Here is an 18,807-nt window from a genome sequence, read left to right as displayed (position 1 = left end):
AGTGTGAAAACAGTTGGGCATGACAGATGTTGGCAGGAAAGAGGAAAAAAAACCAACACCCGAACAACCCAAATTAATTTCAGTTCCTTGAATTTGACACAAAGGAAGGGAGGGACAGGTTTCAGCATTGATGAGGGGGGAAGTTTTTGGACAGCACAAGGGGAAGGCAGCAGTGACCTGTGTGCATCCCCTGCATCCCTGGCAGCAGCACAGGGCACAATGCTCCCCCTCCCCAGAGCACCAGCCCCACCAGCAACTTGGACAAGCCAACATGAACCACAGGAGCAGTAACTCTGTCATAGCCTTCTGGAAAGGATGATCACCACCAAGCAAGGGTGAGGCTCTGAGGAAACTGGGGAGCCAGAAACACAGCAGGGAAATGCAGTTAAGATGGACACAGTTAAGTTTGACCTGGCTGGAGATTAAGCTTCAAGAGCTGCTTGTGCAAGCCAAAGCCATACCTAATGGAACCTCTGCAAGTGAAAAGCAATGCTGAGAGAGAGACTGTAAAAGCACTAGGGAGGACTTGGCTTCAAGGGGCCAACAGAGAGACCTGAAGCCACTTGGTAGCCAAGAGTTGGGTCAATGAGAGCCCTGTATGAAGGTAAAGGGGTAGATCCTCTCTGTGCTCCCACCACGTGCTTTGTGTCACCCAGTTGCTGCTGGCCTGTTCATCTGGAGCACATCCATGGGCATGATCTGTTTCTGGTGGACAAAGATGAATTTGTCATGATCTGGCTGTACCAGAGATAACTGAGCCGATCTGCAGCATGGTGGGTACAGGTGTAGAAGCATCAGCACCTTAAAAGAGCTGTTTCAGCAGCTCTTTCCTCCCCATAGTTCTGGACCAGCCGCAAAATATGAGGCAAAGCCAAAAGCTTCTGTCTGAGCTTTAGTTACTGTAAAATTACATACATTTGTCCCCAGTGCTGGTGTTTATGCAAAGAGGGGGTGAAATGGGCCTTTCCTGCTGCTGCCCCTCTTGGTATCAGTCTGGGTCCAGCCTCCAACCCATGTCTGAACTTAGCAAAAGCAGTAATTCAGACTCTGCTGTCTTTCCACTCCTGTAAAATCCACTTCTATAGCTTAACCCAAAATTAAAGATCCATTAAGCCAAGGTTGATTTCTGTGGCAGGCTGAGGGCACTGCTCTGGTTTGTAACCTTATTTACACTCAGGAGGCTACTGTGGCTAAAATGCCTCTCAAATTCTGCATCTTCCAGAAATAACCCAGGCTCCCAGGCAGAACAAATAGAGTATAACAGAAACCAGAAGAACCCTGTATAGAAATGTTGCACAGAGCATTGATTTATTTCAAGGGACAGCTGTGGGATTTTTCTGCAGAGCTGTTGTGCTTGCCAGCATACAATTTGCTCTACTTGCCCTTTTGGTTTTAATGTCCCATTAATAATGCATCTCTGTATTTATTGCAGTTTGCATTACTGTTCCACTGTTACTTCTTGATCACTCGTTATTCTGTCTGCAGTGCCAGGCAGGGCTCCAAAACCCAAACAACAGCAGCAGTGTTACTACAGACCAAGCCACAAGCCCCACCAGACTCAAAGCAGCTCCACCAAGGGGGATCATTTATCTTTCCAACATTGGCAGGGCACACTGCACTAGGAAAACAGGAACAGCTCTACATCCTCTCCATCTCTGTGATCAGACCTAGAACTTTTCCAGGGCAGTTTGGACAGTCAGCTCTGTTGAGGGATCTAAGCCAGGAAACTGTAAAACATCATTAATGAGTAGCTTGCTTAATCCTGGCTGTGTGGCACCCGCTGTAAAAGGAGCAGGAACAGACTGTGGGGTGGCTCTGACACCTCAGAGCTGACAGCTCAGCTCAGCAGTGCAGGCATCCATTGAGGATGCTCTAATGATGTCTCCCTGATCAATTTTACATTCTGAAAAACGCTGCCCAGCTGCCCTTTAACCTTGCAGCCCATGGGGCTCTGTAGGTACCTTCATTTCCCCCCCTACAGCCCTCTGAGCACCCCACTGCACCCCGTGGATCTCCAGCTCAGCATCCAGGATTGGGTAGAGCAGTACTGGTGTTCAATTCCCACTGAGAGCATCTCCAGGCTCATTAAACCTGTACTGCACTGTAAATCAGAATTGATGTAGAAAGGCAATGCTGAAGGAGCTGGGGGGTTGCCTCACAGGGGAGTTACAGTGCTCACATGGCTTCATCACTCTCTTTTCCCTGAAGACTTACAACCCCTGTCTTTCTCATCACAGGAAAATACCTGAAATCCTGGAAAAGACCTAATTGCAATACTGTTTTGAGGCAGGATTTCTCTCTGCCCTTCTGGATGAGGCTGCACAAACATAAGGAGAAAGGTTTCTCTGGTCTTCAAGAAAGCCCCAGCTTCCCCTCTCTTCCTCTGGGACTGGAGCTGACCTCCTTCTGCCCTTGTCCCTGAGCACGGCTGTTATTTCCAGCAGCAGCAAGGAATTTTGGAGCAAGAAAATTGAAATTTTCCTGTCCTGGTGCTAAGTGCACTCGGGAGGGGGGGTTTGAAGCCCCTCAGGGCACTGCAGAGAGTGCAGTGCACAGTGCACAGAGCAGGGCTCCTGTGTCCTCAGGGACTGCCTGGGCTCATGGGCACTGCCTCTTCCCTGGGTGCACTGTCACAGAACTCACCTTTGCTCTCTTTTAGTTGTATTATCCATAAAAACAAAGCAAAACTCAGGGGTCTTCAGGTTGAAGCATCATCCATACTATGTAAAACAGCAAAGCGGGGACTGATGATGCACAAAGTTGCTGCTGTTCCCCTCTGGCTGAGGGAGTTGGGTGCCATGCAGGAAGCTGTGGGAAGCAGAGCTCAATCTCCCCCATTCCACAGCAGTCATCTTCACAACTTCACACCCACCCCAAAGATCAAGACTGCCACATTCAGCACCAAAACCTTCCAAACACTTTGTGGATCTCAGCCCTTAGAGGCAGTACTCACAAGTTTTCCCATCTGACCTAATTCCAGAGAAAGATTTTTGCTCTGGCTTCCTCCTGCTGCTGCCAGCCACGTTCTGGAGCACAGCCTGGTCACCACAGTCTGACCTTGTGGGAAGCATCCCTGAGGTGCCACATGCTCTCCCACTTGCAAATTCCTCAGCAGATGAGGCTGCTTCCAGATTTCAGCACTTACTGGCAAGCTTTAAGTGGTTTGTCCAGAAAGGCTCTGAGTGATTAAAGATCTCTGGAAGCTGTGTTGTGGCCACTGCCTGGTAACTTGCCTACATACACAAGCATAGCAACATGGGAATCAGTGAACTGGGAAAACAAACTTTTCTGCTCCGTCTTCTAATATTTAGCTTTGCTTCTCAGATGAAAGGAGAACTATTTTCTATTTGTATCCATCTCATTGCCCAAATTAGGATTTTTTTTATCATTTACTGTGAGAAACAAGCCTTCTATTTTGATTTTCTGGACTTGAACTTGCATTCCAACTCCTGAACAAATAGAAGCCAACAACTGTTACCAACAACTGAAAACATCTGTTATCTCTGTCTTAAAGGTATTAAATCTGCATCAGCAAGTGGGTGTGAACCACAGAACTGTGCTGGAAGGAACCTTAAAATGTCACTCCAACCCTTTGTCATGGGCAGGGACACCTTCCACTAGACCAGGTTGCTCAGAGCCCCATCCAGCCTGGCCTTGAGCATTTCCAGGCACGGGGCAACCACAGCTTCTCTGGACAGCCTGGTCCAGTGTCTCACCACCTTCACAGGGAATTTCTCCCTTACATTTAATGTAAATCTCTTTTAGTTTAAAACTGTGCCCGCTTATCCCATCTCTATTTGCCCACGTAAAACATCATCCTCCCTAATTTATAGCCCCTCTTAATTATTGGAAAGCTGCTATAAGCTCTCCCCAGAGCTACCTCCTCTACAGACTAACAGCCCCAGCTCTCTCAGACTGTCTTCATAGGACACACAAGCACATCTGTACAAGCAGGACAGAACCCCCAGCTTATACCCTGCTTGACAAGGCACATGGGACCAGATGAGGATCACTGCTTCCTCTTTCTGGCTAACTCAAAGTTCTCCTAATTACAGCTTTCCAAAATCCTCTTCCCCAGCTTTCATATCTTCATACACTCACCAGCCCATCCCTGGAGTGCACATTCAGTCAAGCTTTTACCCCTTAGTTTTTCAGACAGATTGATCACTATTATTAATGGATATAAAGGGAGAAAATTTGGAAGTTACTTTTTCTTCTCTCATTCCTCCCATGTTTTCACAGCATCAGGATATCCTGCCACCCTGAAGTGTACCAGACAGCTGAGAGAAGGGATGGTTCCCTTCTTCCAACTTTTCAATCATCATCTCCTCCTCCCTACAAAATCACATCTACCATTCATTTTTTAGGGTTATGTCAAAAGCAACTCTTGTTGCAAATAATCACAAAGCAGCAAAAGCCCCACCCATTACTGCAGCTTGTTTCCACACTGTGTTTGGGGGTAGGCAGCTCACACTTCCTCAAAAAGCACTGTACTTTTTGTACAGCGAGAGCAATGAGTGCAAGGAGCAAAACAGACACTTTAAACAGAAAGATCTAGATGCAGAGAGGGTCATGGGATGTGAAAAGAAAGTTTTCTAACCACATGAAGCAGGACTTTTTTCTAGCTGTTTTCTACACACCCATTAATTCTAAGCAAACTGAAATTCCTTTCTCAGAAAGGGCAGTTTAGATGATCCCCAAGCCAACCTGCTCACAGCAGGGATTAGGAGCAATTGCTACCTCAGCTGCTTCTCCTTCACAGCATAAAATAACTAATTTATATGCCAAAATAAGTACCTTTCTCCAGCCTTGGAGATATGGCCTCTCATCTGTTTCTCCCCTATAATTTTTGTCCATGAACAGAGACAGCCTCCTACTTCCTTTTTCTATCTAAGATACCGTGTTTGAGATTTTCTTACAGCGCCAATTCTTTCAGTACAATCAGAATCAGGTTTTGGATCCTGGTCTATGCCAGTATTTTAAAGACAACTCAACATTGAAAGGGAAAGTTAGACCATCCTGCCATAGCCTGAGCCCATTTTCCAAACAGCTCTAGCTAAAGAATCATCAGTGTTACTGGAAACAGCATGGACTAACCACTTCACTTGAATGAGTGAGTCATTTAGATCAAACTGTTTTGAGCACCAAGGGATGCCACATCTCCAGATAGGAAATGCAGCAGAGACACTCTTCACTGCAGGACTGTCTTGGGGACCCCTCAACAAACATTCTGTACCAGTACAGATGTAACCTGGAAGTAAAAGCCTTTTTTGTACTTCAGTTCTTTCCCATCTCTTTGCTAAACTGTACCTAAGTCTCTCATGATTCTTTGCTGAATGGCATTTTTGAGAACTACAAAGCAGGTGCTAAAACACAAGGAAATCTTTCATAGAGATTTCCAAAGTGAAACTGGACACCTGCGCATTTGTTAAGCTTCAGTGCAATTGGCAGGACATGTGACACAGTTCTAAGGGGCTGAGGCAGAACAGAGTCCCTCAGGAGACTCCACAGAGGCTCTTTCACAACCCTAAATCAATATCTCCCACTATCTGATCCCCTTCAGTGCAGCCCCACTGGAAGTGGCCCTCCTCTGCTCTGGCACTCCCACTGGTGCAGAGGTACCAGGGAGAAGAATCAAGCACTGAGATCTGTTAGAAAACTTGCCTAGATGGTAGTGAGCGAACTCCAAAGAATTTTTAACTACTTGTGCAGTGCATCCTGATTAAAATAGAATATATAAATAAGTCTGATTTCTGAGGAGTGGCAAACAGCCCCAGGCCACATGATTTTAACACCATCAGAGTCAAGTGTACTCCCCTTGGTAATACAACCACATAATAGGGCATTAAAAGTATTTACTTGCAATTTCTTTATTATTAAAGATCCTCTTTGAGACAGAATATTTAAGCAAAAATAGTTTACAATCTCTGTTTTGGTAATTCTTAGAGGAGTCTTTCACATAGTCACTCCTACAGCATTTAAGGAATTATTCTTCAGCAAAAGCCGAGTTTCTCACTGGGTGAGATCTGGTCTACCCAAAGAAGTTAAAAGAGCATTGGAAAATGCCTATAGAAACTGCAAAAATTCTGAATTCCACTCTTCAGCTAAAAGAAATTTAACAACTGTGTCACAGACCCATCCTTCTGAACAGATGAAGCAGCAGAATAGGAAAATGCATCCTCTAAAGTTTATACAAGTTCATGTCAGTGCACCCAAGTGCAGCAAAAGAGAAAATGTCTCAAGCACAGATGCTCCAATGCAATGTTGAGGTTCAGCACAGCAGTGCCCAGGTACACTTGCCAGTTTGGAACTCTATTTCCAGTACTGGAAATTTGTCATGTTAATGACCACATGGAAATTGGTACCACCTACCCTGATGGGATTCTGCCCCACAGAAGTCAGACAGCATAAATGGATTCTGCTTTCACCTCTGCCTTCCAGAACTGCTGCACAGCCTGAGACCCAGACACACTCCTGCATTTTATTCTTTTCTATGTAAACAAATAACCTCATTTTTTACATTGATGAACAGTAAATAAGATTTTCTTTGGATCAGAAGATAGCTCCTATACTCATTAAATAGATAAGGCTCATTGGGTATCCAGATAAAGAAACCTACTGGCACAGGGAAGCTGTCTGGAGACACAGCACGTGCCCTCATTGCATAGCTGTAGAGCACATGCAGCTCTCAGATGAACATTTCAATCAGATCCTTAAGTTACCATCAAAACACTATGTCAGGGGCTGCTTGAGATCAAACAAGCCAGTCCCTCCTTTGACAACTTTTCCAACCACCAGGCAGGCCGAAGGGGATCGCAGCTCATCGTGGGCGCCTGCAACGGAATTCAAACAAAATCCTGTTAGGAGGTTCCCAAAGGTTTCTCCAAGATCAGTGCTGGAAAGAAACCATTTTGGTTTATGTGCAAGAAGCCATCTGGTTCAGCACCCCCAGGTTCAGAAAGGTTCTGCCACCTGCTGTTCACACTGAATTGGGATTTCTGGGAGTTAGGAGTCCAGAACTTTTCCTACCCCTCCTAAAATAATTATTATCTCATCCCCATCTTTGGTCCAAGCAAATAATTAGGCCACATATTACTACAATCTCCTGATTCCACATGGAAAGACAAAACAATCTGAATTCTAAGAGAACACAGATTTGACCTTCCAGTGAACACATCCTGGTAGCTATATAGACCACTAAAAAATACATGTGAGGCAAAACCAGAAAGATTCCCGTGCCATTGCTGCCTTTTTCCTTTGTTAGCACGAATCCTTTTGATGTGTATTTTAAATCCTTCTGGCTAGATATGAAGATAACTTTTCACTGGAGAGACATTCCATGAATTCCTCTGATTTTGTGGTTATTCACTGTAGCGAAACAGTGTCACAGAAATTTGGAAGCACTCCAGATGACATGTCTGGCTGGGATTGTTTTGCTTCCACTGTTTTTGTAAGCATTCAGGCTGTTTTTCGTTCATCCTAACTACAGCAAGCCAAAAATTTATCATTACAGCAGTAGGAAATTGGAAATAAAATTGTTAAATTGCTGCTAGGTTTGGTTATCTTTATTCTACTGAGCAAAATGTACTGAACTTTCTGTCTGTCAGAGGGTGGGGGCATGAGCCTACACAGCACTGTGTATGTGCTCACTGCTCTGACCTCAGCCACAGCTGGGTAATTAAAATAGCTGCTCCTAAATGTGTGTCAGCTGAAGAAAAAAAAAGCCCCTTTGTTAGATGGTTAAACAGGACAGTAGTGCTGCCCTGTTTGCTCATGTGATGTTAACAAAGAGTCATTCTCTGAGCAAACAGCCCGGGGATCTCACTGCTGATGCAGTTTGCTCCCTGCACAAGGAGCCCTGCTGAGCAGCCTGTGCTCCACCAGCCCTGCTCCCCTCAGCTGGGAACATCCTCACAAACCTCCTCCTTTCCTTCCTACTGCTCAGGGCATCAGCCCCAGGCACCCTCACAGTGTCTCTTGAACTGTTCAGTCAAGTTATCAGTTACATTAAAGCAAATTAGATCCAGGCTGCTGCAATCCCCATTATGACTTTGATTTCCAGCGTGGTGAAATCATTAACTCCCTCTGCTTGTAATCAGTGCAGTTCCTGCCGAGCCACCGTGCCCTTCTGTCAGCATGCACTGAAGGGCTTTATTCATAATATTATCCATACATTACATTTCACTTGGCAGAAACCTCCTCTGATTTCATTTCCAAGTCAGTATGTGATACAACATAAATCCAGAGAGTGAAATGAGTGAGAAACATCCTCTTCTCTTTAATTTCACCCTGGATTTACAATTTTCCTTCATGATTTTCAGATTAATTATGTCAATTGTAACCAATGCTATTCATTAAAACTCAATCTTTCTTCTCAGGAAAGGTATAAAACAGCATTAGCAAAAACGAATTCAGTGACAGAAGTATTTCTGGTATGAGTGTAAGGCAGGTTAAGAGCTGAAGAGATCCTGTTGAGAGCTCTCCCCATTTCTAACTGGAATGACACAGCACAGCAGCATCTGCAAAGCAAGCATCTGAGTGGCAAGTGACAGAAACCAGGTTTATTTGCAAAAGGGAGATGTAATTAGTATCAAAAGGCTGAGATCACAAAAGCTGTCAAATGACAGACTTGAAGCACAAGGGCTTTTTGGACAGAAGGCCTTAAATGTAGATGGCTAGTGCTGCTCCAAACGTCCTAAATAATCCACACAGCCATGTGATCTCTACACCTTCCAGAGAGGCAACTAGAGGGCAGAAGGATACTCTTGGGAATCTCAAATGGCACCAGAAACCTACCATTAGACACATGAGTGACTCTTTGTGTTTGAGGGGAAAAAAAGCACATATAAAGTGCTCAGTCAAAGTAACAGCCAGGAGGTCTGTTCTCAAAATAAAATGCTGGACAGCAAGGCTGGAAAAGATATAGAAGTTATAATGTAGGCACAAAAACAAAGCAGAAAAGACAATTTTAGTGGTAGAGACAGAAAAAGGCAGATTTAGTAGTCTGTTATAAAGCTTAGCTGTAACAAATCTTAACAACCTTAAGGTTTGTTGTAGAAGTGCCTATCTAATTCTTACAGAAAGTAGTTACAGACCCCACAAATTACATGTGGGAGCTGGCTTTATTTAAGCTGACAGAATTTTACTAAAAACATCTGGAACATTTTCCTAGGCAAGGGCTTAATTAAAACTTCTGCTTCTGGCATTTTTGTCTAATGCAATTTTGCATTACTCAAAATACTGGAAAGCAAACAAAAACTGAGCACATGAAATGCGTGAAATGCTGCAGCAAGCGATCTCAAAGTAAACAATTTACCCATCATTGTTGCTTCCTTCAAGAATTTGTAGCTGGTTTCAAACGTCATCTGTTGCAGAGGGGAGGAGCTGGACTGAATTCCAATGCGATTCAGTGGTTTATAAATTCCTTCAAAACACATGTAATCTGCCACAAGTGAAAGGTGTCGAGGGTCTACCACAATTCCTTAAAACAAAAGAAAGGCCAATCATCAGAGCATTCAAGGGCTAAGTCTGTGGGGCTTTTTAAACAAATCAGGTCTAAAACAAACCCCTTGAATCCAACCAGCTTGGAGAACATCTCTATTACACTCTTCTAGCATTGTCTCTCTGGCTTAATTGCTCCCCTCAAATATCCTAGAGAGGCAGACCTCACTCTAACACAAAACAGTATCTCTCCACATTGAAATGAAAAGAATGGGAAACTGCAATGTCAAGAATGCTGTAAGGCAACAGAGTTTCTCTACATAAAATCAGCAAATGTTTGCACCATCCTTGTTTCCACAGAAGGGGACCACACATCCATCCATCTGGGAGGGACAGAGCTCTTGCCTCTCACCTGGTGGCCTGAATTAGCTGGGCCCCAGAGTCAGAAAGGTTCTGATATCCCTGGTGCATGGGATCATGCATTCACAGAAAACCTGGTTCAGACTAAAAACCTCACTTATTCCTAAAAAAACACTTGTGGACTCAATGTAGTGGGGGTCATTAACAGCTCTGTCAACATTTACTGAGCAGTTCTTGAACAACTTGAAGGTCAGACCATTCTGGGCTGCCAGCTAGCAATTCTGTTTGATCTAACTGCTTGCTAAAATTCCCACTGTATTAATCTTCCCTATTTTCACTACTTTATTTCATAGCAAGACTCCACTCCAGTGAGTGAGTGACTATGAAGTCATGCAGCCTACTCAGGCTGGGCTCTCTGAAACATCTCTCTAAGAGAAGAACATTCAGGCAATGCAGTGAGGCTATTTTAGGAAAGATATAAAAACTCAGGAGCCTAGATTCCCATCATTAAAAAGGCAAAGTGAGGAAAGATTGATCCTATTCTCAGGGCCACTGTACAAGTCTAACAGTTGGCTTCCTCAGAGATTAATAATTAATTGCTCTGAAACTTGAAGCTTGCAAAAAATATACCAGAATGGAAGAACTCTGTGAAGGGGGAATAAATTCAACCTCACCTATTTTCTACTGATTAAAAGAAACCTAACAATTAACTAACAAGGTGTTCACAGAAGACTCTAAAATCATTAAAACAATGAAAACCTGCAACCTTGAAACAGGCACATAAATGAAAAGATCATGCAAAACCGTAACTGAAACCATGTGGCTGCATTTTCCTATCTTAATGGTATTAAAGATTATGAAAATACAAATAAATCCTACCATATACAGCAAATACATCTTTTATTTCCTTTATAATCACCCTCAGGGCTGATTCAATTCCATAATTCTTAGCCATGGCATGGATATCATTGCAATAAAGTCTGTTCAGGTCCAAAATCTGAAAGCAGAAAAAACAGAGATACAAATAAGAACAATAGCTGCTCTGTATTTCTAAATAACTTAAACCAAGCTAAGATAGATCTTTCCTCCATTTTTCATGAGCTCAAGCAGCACCAACAGTTACAGAACATCTAGGGAGCAGCTCAGAGTCACACAGAGACAAAAATTATTCTGAGGCTTTGAGTTAAGCAGCATTAAATACATGACTAGGAGCACTGGAGTTAAAAGTTCACCACAGGAGAAAAATCAACTGAAATCACAAAAAACAAGCTAGCAAAATACACTAGCAAAACATGTTATAGTCTTCCAAACAACACAATGCAATGCCCAGTGTATTTCAGACAGCCAGAACTTTCAGCAAAAGAGAAGATGCATCTTAAAACAATCCTGTATTTGGAGAGCTATGGGCTAGATGAGATAACAGAACTATTCATCTCCCAGCGCTGCAATTCATTGAGATGGAAGAACTCCCTCAAGTAACATTTAGAGAGACATGAGAGAGAAGAATGGTGTGAAATCATCTGTCATTAGGCCCTGGCGGCTGCACAAACACTGATTTGCAAACTGCCCTTGAGAAAAGGCTCTGCTGAGCTCTGAACACATCTGGGGATAAAAAGAGAAGAAAGACAGTTCAAGAGCTGAAAAGGCCATACATCACCCCTGAGAAATTGAAATGACATCCATCATCTACCATCTCCCCCAGAACACAAAAGATCATTGAAGTCTGGGATTAGAACTAGATCACACACATCAGAGTATTTGAAGAGCTCTGCCAGGTTTATCCCTTCTGTCTGGAGAACAAATTCCTTCTCTCCCTCCTTGTTGGTACTTTCATTCAGCAGGCAGCGTGTGATGCCCTTCACCTCGTGGATCACTGTGCTGCGTGCCAGGGATGCCAGCAGGGAGGAGAGGTCAAAGTACACCTTGGTCAGTGGCAATGCCAAGGAAACCTAATGGGAAAAAAAAAACAACACAGTGTAAGGAGGCTTGAACACCAGGCTCAATAACCAGCACACTTCTTTTCAAGCAAAAAAAGCAGACAAGTGGAATTACCCTTGTTGTGTGTTACGGAACATAAATGTCTGACTGGAATTAGAGCTGAATGATGGTAATGTGAAGTCCCCATCCCAGGACTGTTCATCCACATTGCTTTTGAGGTCTCTGAACTTAAAAGGACAGCTTTTTGGGATGGCTTTTATTTTTTTTTGGAGTGGGACAGGCACACGTCTGTTGAGGTTTTTATTAGTTTTTTAAGATGCTTACGTTTTTTTCAACAGTACAGCCATCACTTTTATTCATCAAGGGCTACACAGCAGACCATCATATACTAAAAGATTAAAATATAATAACCCTGTCAAAGAACTGTTTTTAGAAAAAGTTACACGAGGTGCTCTGAAAATGAAGAATTATTACAAATTACATCAAAAATACATTTGTAGTGCCACTTTCTGTATTCATATGGTACTGCTGAGACAAAATAGCAGCACTGCACTGAAAAGATCCATTTTTATGGCTGCTACATGCAACCACTGTGCAACCACCCACAGATGTTCCACCTTACCTCACACCAAAGCTCATTTTTGGTGTCAAATGTGTAATCCTGTATGGATGGGTGGCTCTCCACAACAGCGCTCACTCGCACCTCTGCTGACTGAAGCAATCGATCTTTCCCTTTTTTAGTCTGAGACACAAAGGGGAGATGCTGAGAATCTTCACCCTCTGCTCGGTTCTGATCCTCTTCAGCACCAGGAGTCTCCCCTTCTTTTTCAGATTCAGCGTCTTCATCTTCCAGATTCTCATTAGCATTTTCTTCCCCGTTCTCTTCTTCGCTCTCATAATCAACCTGCAAAGAAATTACACTGTGTTTATCTGAGCCAGAACCTGTACAGAGCCACAGCACACACTTGAATTCTGGAATGTTCTTCACTGCTGAGTAGCAAGGGTTTTGCCCCTACGGCACAAAGAAAATGCAATTTTGTTGTAAGGAAAATAATACAACAGATTCAGTTCAGTCTTTATTTCTTTATAATCTTACCATTATTTCTCAGCATAGTCCAGGATGCTACAGGAAGCCGAGACTGTGGCAGAATTTAGTTTGCTCTCCCTGACAAAGTCCAACTTCTTCCCATAATCCAACTCTAATAGGATTCCCTCAGAATTTTCAATTACCTCACCCTCTTGCTAAAATTACAGCACTCCATCTTTTAAGACCCAATTATCAAGTACTGAACATAGAGAAACATGCAGGGAGACTATTTTTTAAGAACCACAGTAAAATTTTAAAAACAATTAATGGCATGAAATTAGCAAAAGTTAACTTCAGCACAGACAGCCTGACTGCCAGACACATCCACCCAAATGCCTGAAGAACAAGGCTTCAGAAAAGAACCAAATGAAAACTCTTCAGCCCAAAGCAAACACTTTCCTATCTCCTCTCAAGTGGGGTTTGGTTTTTTCAGCATTTCATTTCAGTGGAAGTTTTCCTTCCCAAGTCAAACATGGAAGAAATAGGGAATTAAAGAGCAGTGCTGAGCACCTATAAAGTCATTACCTCTTCTTCCTGGTTTTTCCTCCGTTTTGTTTCTGTAGCATCACCATCCCCTTCATCAGCTTCTGCATCAACAATGTTCTCTTCTTCCTCTGCTACAGCTTCCAAACAATTTGGTGTCTAAAAATTTATGATAGGCAGAAAATCAGGCAGATTTGCTAGGCTTCAGCCAAACATTTGGAATTTAACAAATCTCTTGTTCAATGTTCTACCTTTACAGACACATTAATTTCTGTATGTCTACTACTATAAAGAAATGAACTGCCACTCCTGATAACTTCAACATTTAACACGAAGAATGTCTACAAGATGGATAAGATGTCACTCTGCTTTGACAGTCCTTGATGGGAGAGGAGTGGCAGAAAGAACATGCAAAGGCATTTCAATGAACAAAGGACCTTCCCCAAAGTTTTGACAACCACTGCTCCTACAGGACACTGATCTGGGAGCAAGCAGAGTGATATGCTTCTGTCTCAAAGCAGCTAAAATGAACAGGCATTTTCAGAGTACAGTCTTCAGCAAATCAGCATTTAACACACAAAAACTTTGATCTCCTTGTTAATTTTATGAGAAAGCAAAGACGGTTTATGTATGAATTATTTAACTAGTAGTTTAGTATTCACATGTTTTGTGTACACTGAAACATGCTACACTTTTCCAGTTCTGGTTCTCAACAACAGGGAAAGGAAGTGAGGTGTTTTTCAGGTGATTTTTTGGGTACCTTGTCTTGGTCATCATCTAAATCCTTCCGAGTTGTCTTCCGAGTGCTGACTTCATTAAAAGATGCCATCTTTGTAGTCTTCCTTTTAATTGCTTCCAGAAGAACTTTAAAGAACCTGAAAGAAGAAGCAACTCAGAGTGTCAAAGCTCAGCAGTACAACAGAAAATCTGAAGTTGTGAAAAAATTTATTTATTTTGGTTAACAAGCCAGTCAATTCATACTAGGACATTATTCCCTGCTGGATTATTTGCATTATCCTACTTCTAGGATAATGCAAATAATTTTTCTCAGCCCTTTCTCATTCATTTAGGAATCAAAAGATTGGTATGAGTTCTGTTACTGTCACAGATGTAGCCGTGCATCCAAAGCATAAAATTATACATTCATCTGGATATAAAAACTGCACATCAAACTGACCTTCAGAAGAGATGGTTCATTACTGGACTTGAAAAATAAAATTGCCAATTTTATTTAAGACATAAAAGCAACTGTGTAATTTTTTTTCTCCATATCTGCTGGAACTCTTGCTCTAAAAGCCACACCAGCTCTAATCAACCACATGCAAAGCCCATAAAAAAGCAGAAGAAGAGCAAATATTAAAGAAATTAAAAGCAAACTCACCTTGTTTCCATGAAGTGCAAGACCTGCCTGGGCTTCACACACTTCTCCTCTTGGTAATATTCATTGGGCAAGAAATGGAATTTGATTTTGTAAAGGCGATGCTTGTTCAGCTTGTGCTTCACATGGAGGGATTCCTCAATGTCCACTTTCTGCAAGACCTACAGAACATTCCCAAATAGGAATGTTACTCCTTTGATGAAGACATTTCATTTATTTCCTGCAGTTCCAGTGCTTTCCACAGGAAACCAGAATTACATAAGGCTAAATGGTAAACTTTTCTGGAGGCTTTGCTCTTGGGCAAAAGGACTGTACACTACTGCACTTTTTGGCTTGAACTCTTCCCAACAATGAACTCAAACAATACTGGAAGAACATCCAACTATTTCACAAGAGATTACCCTTCTTCAGGGGACCAACAGCTTCCTTTTACTGACCATGCTCATGGAACAGGACAGTATTCCAGCACACAGCTAAGTCTCAACCTGACTGTTTCTGCTTTCAACTCACAAGAGTAAAACAGAAGAGGGGAGGGCATGTAGGAGAGCACAAGGCTGCACTCCCAGGAAGAGAGGGAATGCTGAACACATCCCAGTGTATTGAATCTCCAGAGAGACATGTTTTGCTTCTGTTGAGCACAGCCGTTTGTGTAAGATTAAGAAGGGGTGGGGGACAAATAGAAAGGTCTCTATCTGAGCTTCATGTCACTCACAGATTAGTTTGTCTCAAAGACAAAACACAATCCCTCCATTCTACAGACTGTGGAAAATGTGCTTGAAAAAAAGCCAAAGACAATGGCACAGCAAATCACTGATGAGCTCAAAGAGGAGGTGTTTTGCTGACTCTTAGAGGATGCACTGAAAAGGAGGCTCACCTCAGCTAAGCACACTCTCGTGAGCTGTTTCTTAAGCTGTTTCACCTTCTTGAGAGCTTTCTTGGTACTGAACACAGGAACACTCATCATCGGTGTTTTAATGTTTGCGCTGGCCACCATTAGTATTTCTCGCAACCTTTAGACAAAGAATAATCATTCAAATCAAGCCAAAAAAACCAAAATCAACTATGCAAATCAAGTAATTATCTAGGCAATTTAATTAGGCAGAACAGAGCAACTGGCAGCTCCACCAAAGGCATGTGCACCAAGTGCTGTGGTTACACTGCACTGCTCCTTTTCTCTGTTCTGATTCCCCACCAGGCACAGCACAACAGCAGCCCCACTGCCTCAACTGGATCATTTCCCCCCAGTTATGAGAATAGATTATAATAAATTGTTCCAAGAACAGAAAGACCAATGAGGTCTGTTTCCTACAGATGCATGATGGATGCTTCCTTGTATGTTCCTCCCCTCCTGTTTCTCTGAAGCAACACAATCCCCTCCCACCCAAGGCATCCCACACTCCCAGTATAAGGCCAGGTCACGACCCACATTATTCCAAATAAACTGATGATTTGCTGCCTATCGGGTTAGAGAAAAGGGCCTTCACAGATATTTAGTATCTGGAAAACTAACCAAAGTAACTGGAAAATTGTATAACATTAAAATACTTCTGAACAGGCAAAATTTACAAGTACACTGAAGGACTGTTCACCCTCAATATTCACACATACACCTGCTAGTGTACCTAGCACAATTATATACCTAAAATAAAGGGCCCACTGAGGACACAGCTTTCTCACCTTGGAATACCCAATGTGACATTCATTTCACCTCTGCCAGCAAAGTGAAAGGTGTTCAGAGTCATCTGTGTTGAAGGCTCCCCGATACTCTGAGCAGCAAGAAGCCCCACAGCTTCTCCTGGGTCACAAAGAGAACGCTGCCACTTTAAATACAACAGATCCTTTAATCTGGAGACAGGAAATGAGAGGTTTAGCTCAACATATAAAATAAAAATCTCAGAAAAGAATTAATCATTGCTCAATAAAGTTACATCTTTTAGACAATTTACCCCAGTAGCTTACAGATAAATACGCTCCAGAAACTGTAAAATTGTCTATCCCCATCTGATCAGAGAAACACAGGCCATTAACACAGAACTGGGGTCTTGGCCAAACTGTATTTTATTTCTGCTGCCAATTCCCAGAATGTCAAAAGAGAGTCCATTTACTCCCACTTGCACTTCCTAACTGCCTTGCTAACTTTAAGGTGCATCAAGAGCATACTTTGTTTTTCAAAATTACTATGAAGTATTATTTTATATGTATGGGGACAGCAATACATTGCTGTTGGTCCAGAGAGGCTTTGCTAAAGCCCTCAGCAGCATGGAAAATTCGGGTTTGGAAGGAACAGATAAGCAGAGCCTCTTCACTGTACACTAAGCACATCTGCCTTTCAGAAACCATTCTGAAACCTACTGCTTAATTTCACAAAGGCCAAAACAGAAACAAACACTCTTCAGTTTTAGCAAATTAACTTTAAAAAGGTATTTTGGGTTTTGGCTCAGTGCAAAGACGACGACACTCAGAGGTTTTTACCTATCAGAAGAAAGTGCTGGGTGCACATAACTCCGGCTGCTCTCAGATTCCCATTTATTGATATAGCCTTCCACTCCATTTTCAAATGTTTCTGAAACAGATGCAAAATAAGTATCTGGACGCCAAACCCCAAGGCTTGGGTCAGGACACTTATTTGTCTTCTTCAGGTACTTCCTTTGTTTCTTCTCATCAAGCTCATACCACATCTTCAACAACTGAAAATAAGAGGAGGTTTTTAAGCTGGCTGGTTTATGCAGAGTAAGAACACAAGCAATCAAGCAGCAGTGAAGGAAGAAAAGGTAACTTGTACAGAATGTAAGGGTGTACACAACAGAGCAAACAGCTCAGTTACAAGTATGGTGCTCTCCTTTTTCTGATATTTAACACTTTTGAAGCCAAATTATTTCAAGATTCTTTACATGCCTAAAAATACCCCCACTTATGTATCCATAGTAACTACTCCAGAAATCAGTGAAATACAGCCTCAAAGAATGATTTTAACTGGGAGTGAACACCCTCAATACAGTCAACCTTTGCTTGTAGCTGACTCTCACCTCACCTGTCCAAAGCTGGCACGAAAAAGGAGCTTATTATCAAAGACTGTCAAGAGCAACACAAATTCAGCATAGTTCAATAAATGAACCTCTGATTTGGAAAACCAGTTTTTGCAGACAAGCTCAAAGAATCATCTCTCATCACCTTCAACCTGGAATTTCATGCTAACTGCCCACGTTCCACCAGGATAAATTCCTTGTGACAGCAAGGCTGTGAAGCTGGATCTGTCTGTATTTTGTGTCCATACACACCATCTTCATTAGAAGCCATGTCATAGAGACCAGTGCTGTGATGAACAAGAGGCTTAAGCAAGGGTATTTTTTTGGAAAAACTAGGCAGGGTTGACTCAATCCTCTGATCTTTGGTACTCAAACAGGCTCTCATCCAGCTAGCAGAAAGCTGTCCATGCAAGGGAGATTTACATTGTGTACATGAGAAAAAACTAATAACCCACTGAGATAAACAAATTCCCCAAACCATTCACAAACATGATCTGTTTTCTAACAATGTATTATCTCAGTTTTTAGCCTTTTCCCTAGCACTAGGGGTCACAGATTTTAATAAATCTCTGCTTGTCACCCACCTAGTTGACATGATTCCTTTAAAATGCAACTTGTTTAGTTAGACTGTGAAACACTTTGGGATACACAGAGAAATTAAAAAAAAAGATATGGAATTCTGTAACTTCTTTTGAAGGGTTTGCTTCTGTGTTACCTGTAAAGTAGCAGGATCTCTTCCATTCTTCATTTCACCTCCTGGATGTTGTGCTTTCAAACTTGCCAATTTCTTTTGGGAAAATAACAGAAAGCCTCCTTCTCTTTGCACAGAGTTTTGGTGTCTGGCTCGCCACTTCTTGATGACTTTGAACTGCTGGTTAGCTTGGTGAGACTCCATCCTTGCTAAAGCTTCATCCAGATGGTTTGTCTTCTGGATTACCTGTAAGAAAGTAATTTGTGTGATTGTTCTTCTCTCTGTCCCCACTGTACCAGAACAGGCTGAAACCTGACCAACTGAAAAGGTCATCCGCTGTCACTGCTGTAAAACGAATTTGGTTTTCAACCAACTGAGACAAAACTCCTTATAACTTTATGCT

The 18,807-nt window shown here is 42.4% G+C and overlaps 1 protein-coding gene across 1 annotated transcript in view; it reads right to left on the bottom strand.

Moving 5' to 3' along the window:
• Nucleotides 1–6,694: 6,694 nt before the first annotated feature.
• The window catches only part of POLR1A (RNA polymerase I subunit A), a 28,521-nt gene continuing 16,408 nt past the window's right edge, over nucleotides 6,695–18,807 (bottom strand). The window contains exons 23-35 of the mRNA XM_062493314.1: nucleotides 18,429–18,650; nucleotides 17,160–17,374; nucleotides 16,365–16,532; nucleotides 15,562–15,697; nucleotides 14,691–14,848; nucleotides 14,070–14,184; nucleotides 13,352–13,468; nucleotides 12,517–12,643; nucleotides 12,443–12,444; nucleotides 11,550–11,750; nucleotides 10,681–10,798; nucleotides 9,317–9,481; nucleotides 6,695–6,833 (exon numbers count right to left, since the gene is read on the bottom strand). Coding sequence (XP_062349298.1) covers nucleotides 6,733–6,833; nucleotides 9,317–9,481; nucleotides 10,681–10,798; nucleotides 11,550–11,750; nucleotides 12,443–12,444; nucleotides 12,517–12,643; nucleotides 13,352–13,468; nucleotides 14,070–14,184; nucleotides 14,691–14,848; nucleotides 15,562–15,697; nucleotides 16,365–16,532; nucleotides 17,160–17,374; nucleotides 18,429–18,650 — 1,845 coding nt within the window. The 3' untranslated portion in view covers nucleotides 6,695–6,732. The remainder of the gene's footprint in view (nucleotides 6,834–9,316; nucleotides 9,482–10,680; nucleotides 10,799–11,549; nucleotides 11,751–12,442; nucleotides 12,445–12,516; nucleotides 12,644–13,351; nucleotides 13,469–14,069; nucleotides 14,185–14,690; nucleotides 14,849–15,561; nucleotides 15,698–16,364; nucleotides 16,533–17,159; nucleotides 17,375–18,428; nucleotides 18,651–18,807) is intronic.

This window comes from Cinclus cinclus, chromosome 5 (assembly GCF_963662255.1).
Source record: "Cinclus cinclus chromosome 5, bCinCin1.1, whole genome shotgun sequence".
In the NCBI taxonomy this organism is placed as follows: Eukaryota; Metazoa; Chordata; class Aves; order Passeriformes; family Cinclidae; genus Cinclus; species Cinclus cinclus.
This window is presented reverse-complemented; position numbering and strand designations above follow the sequence as displayed.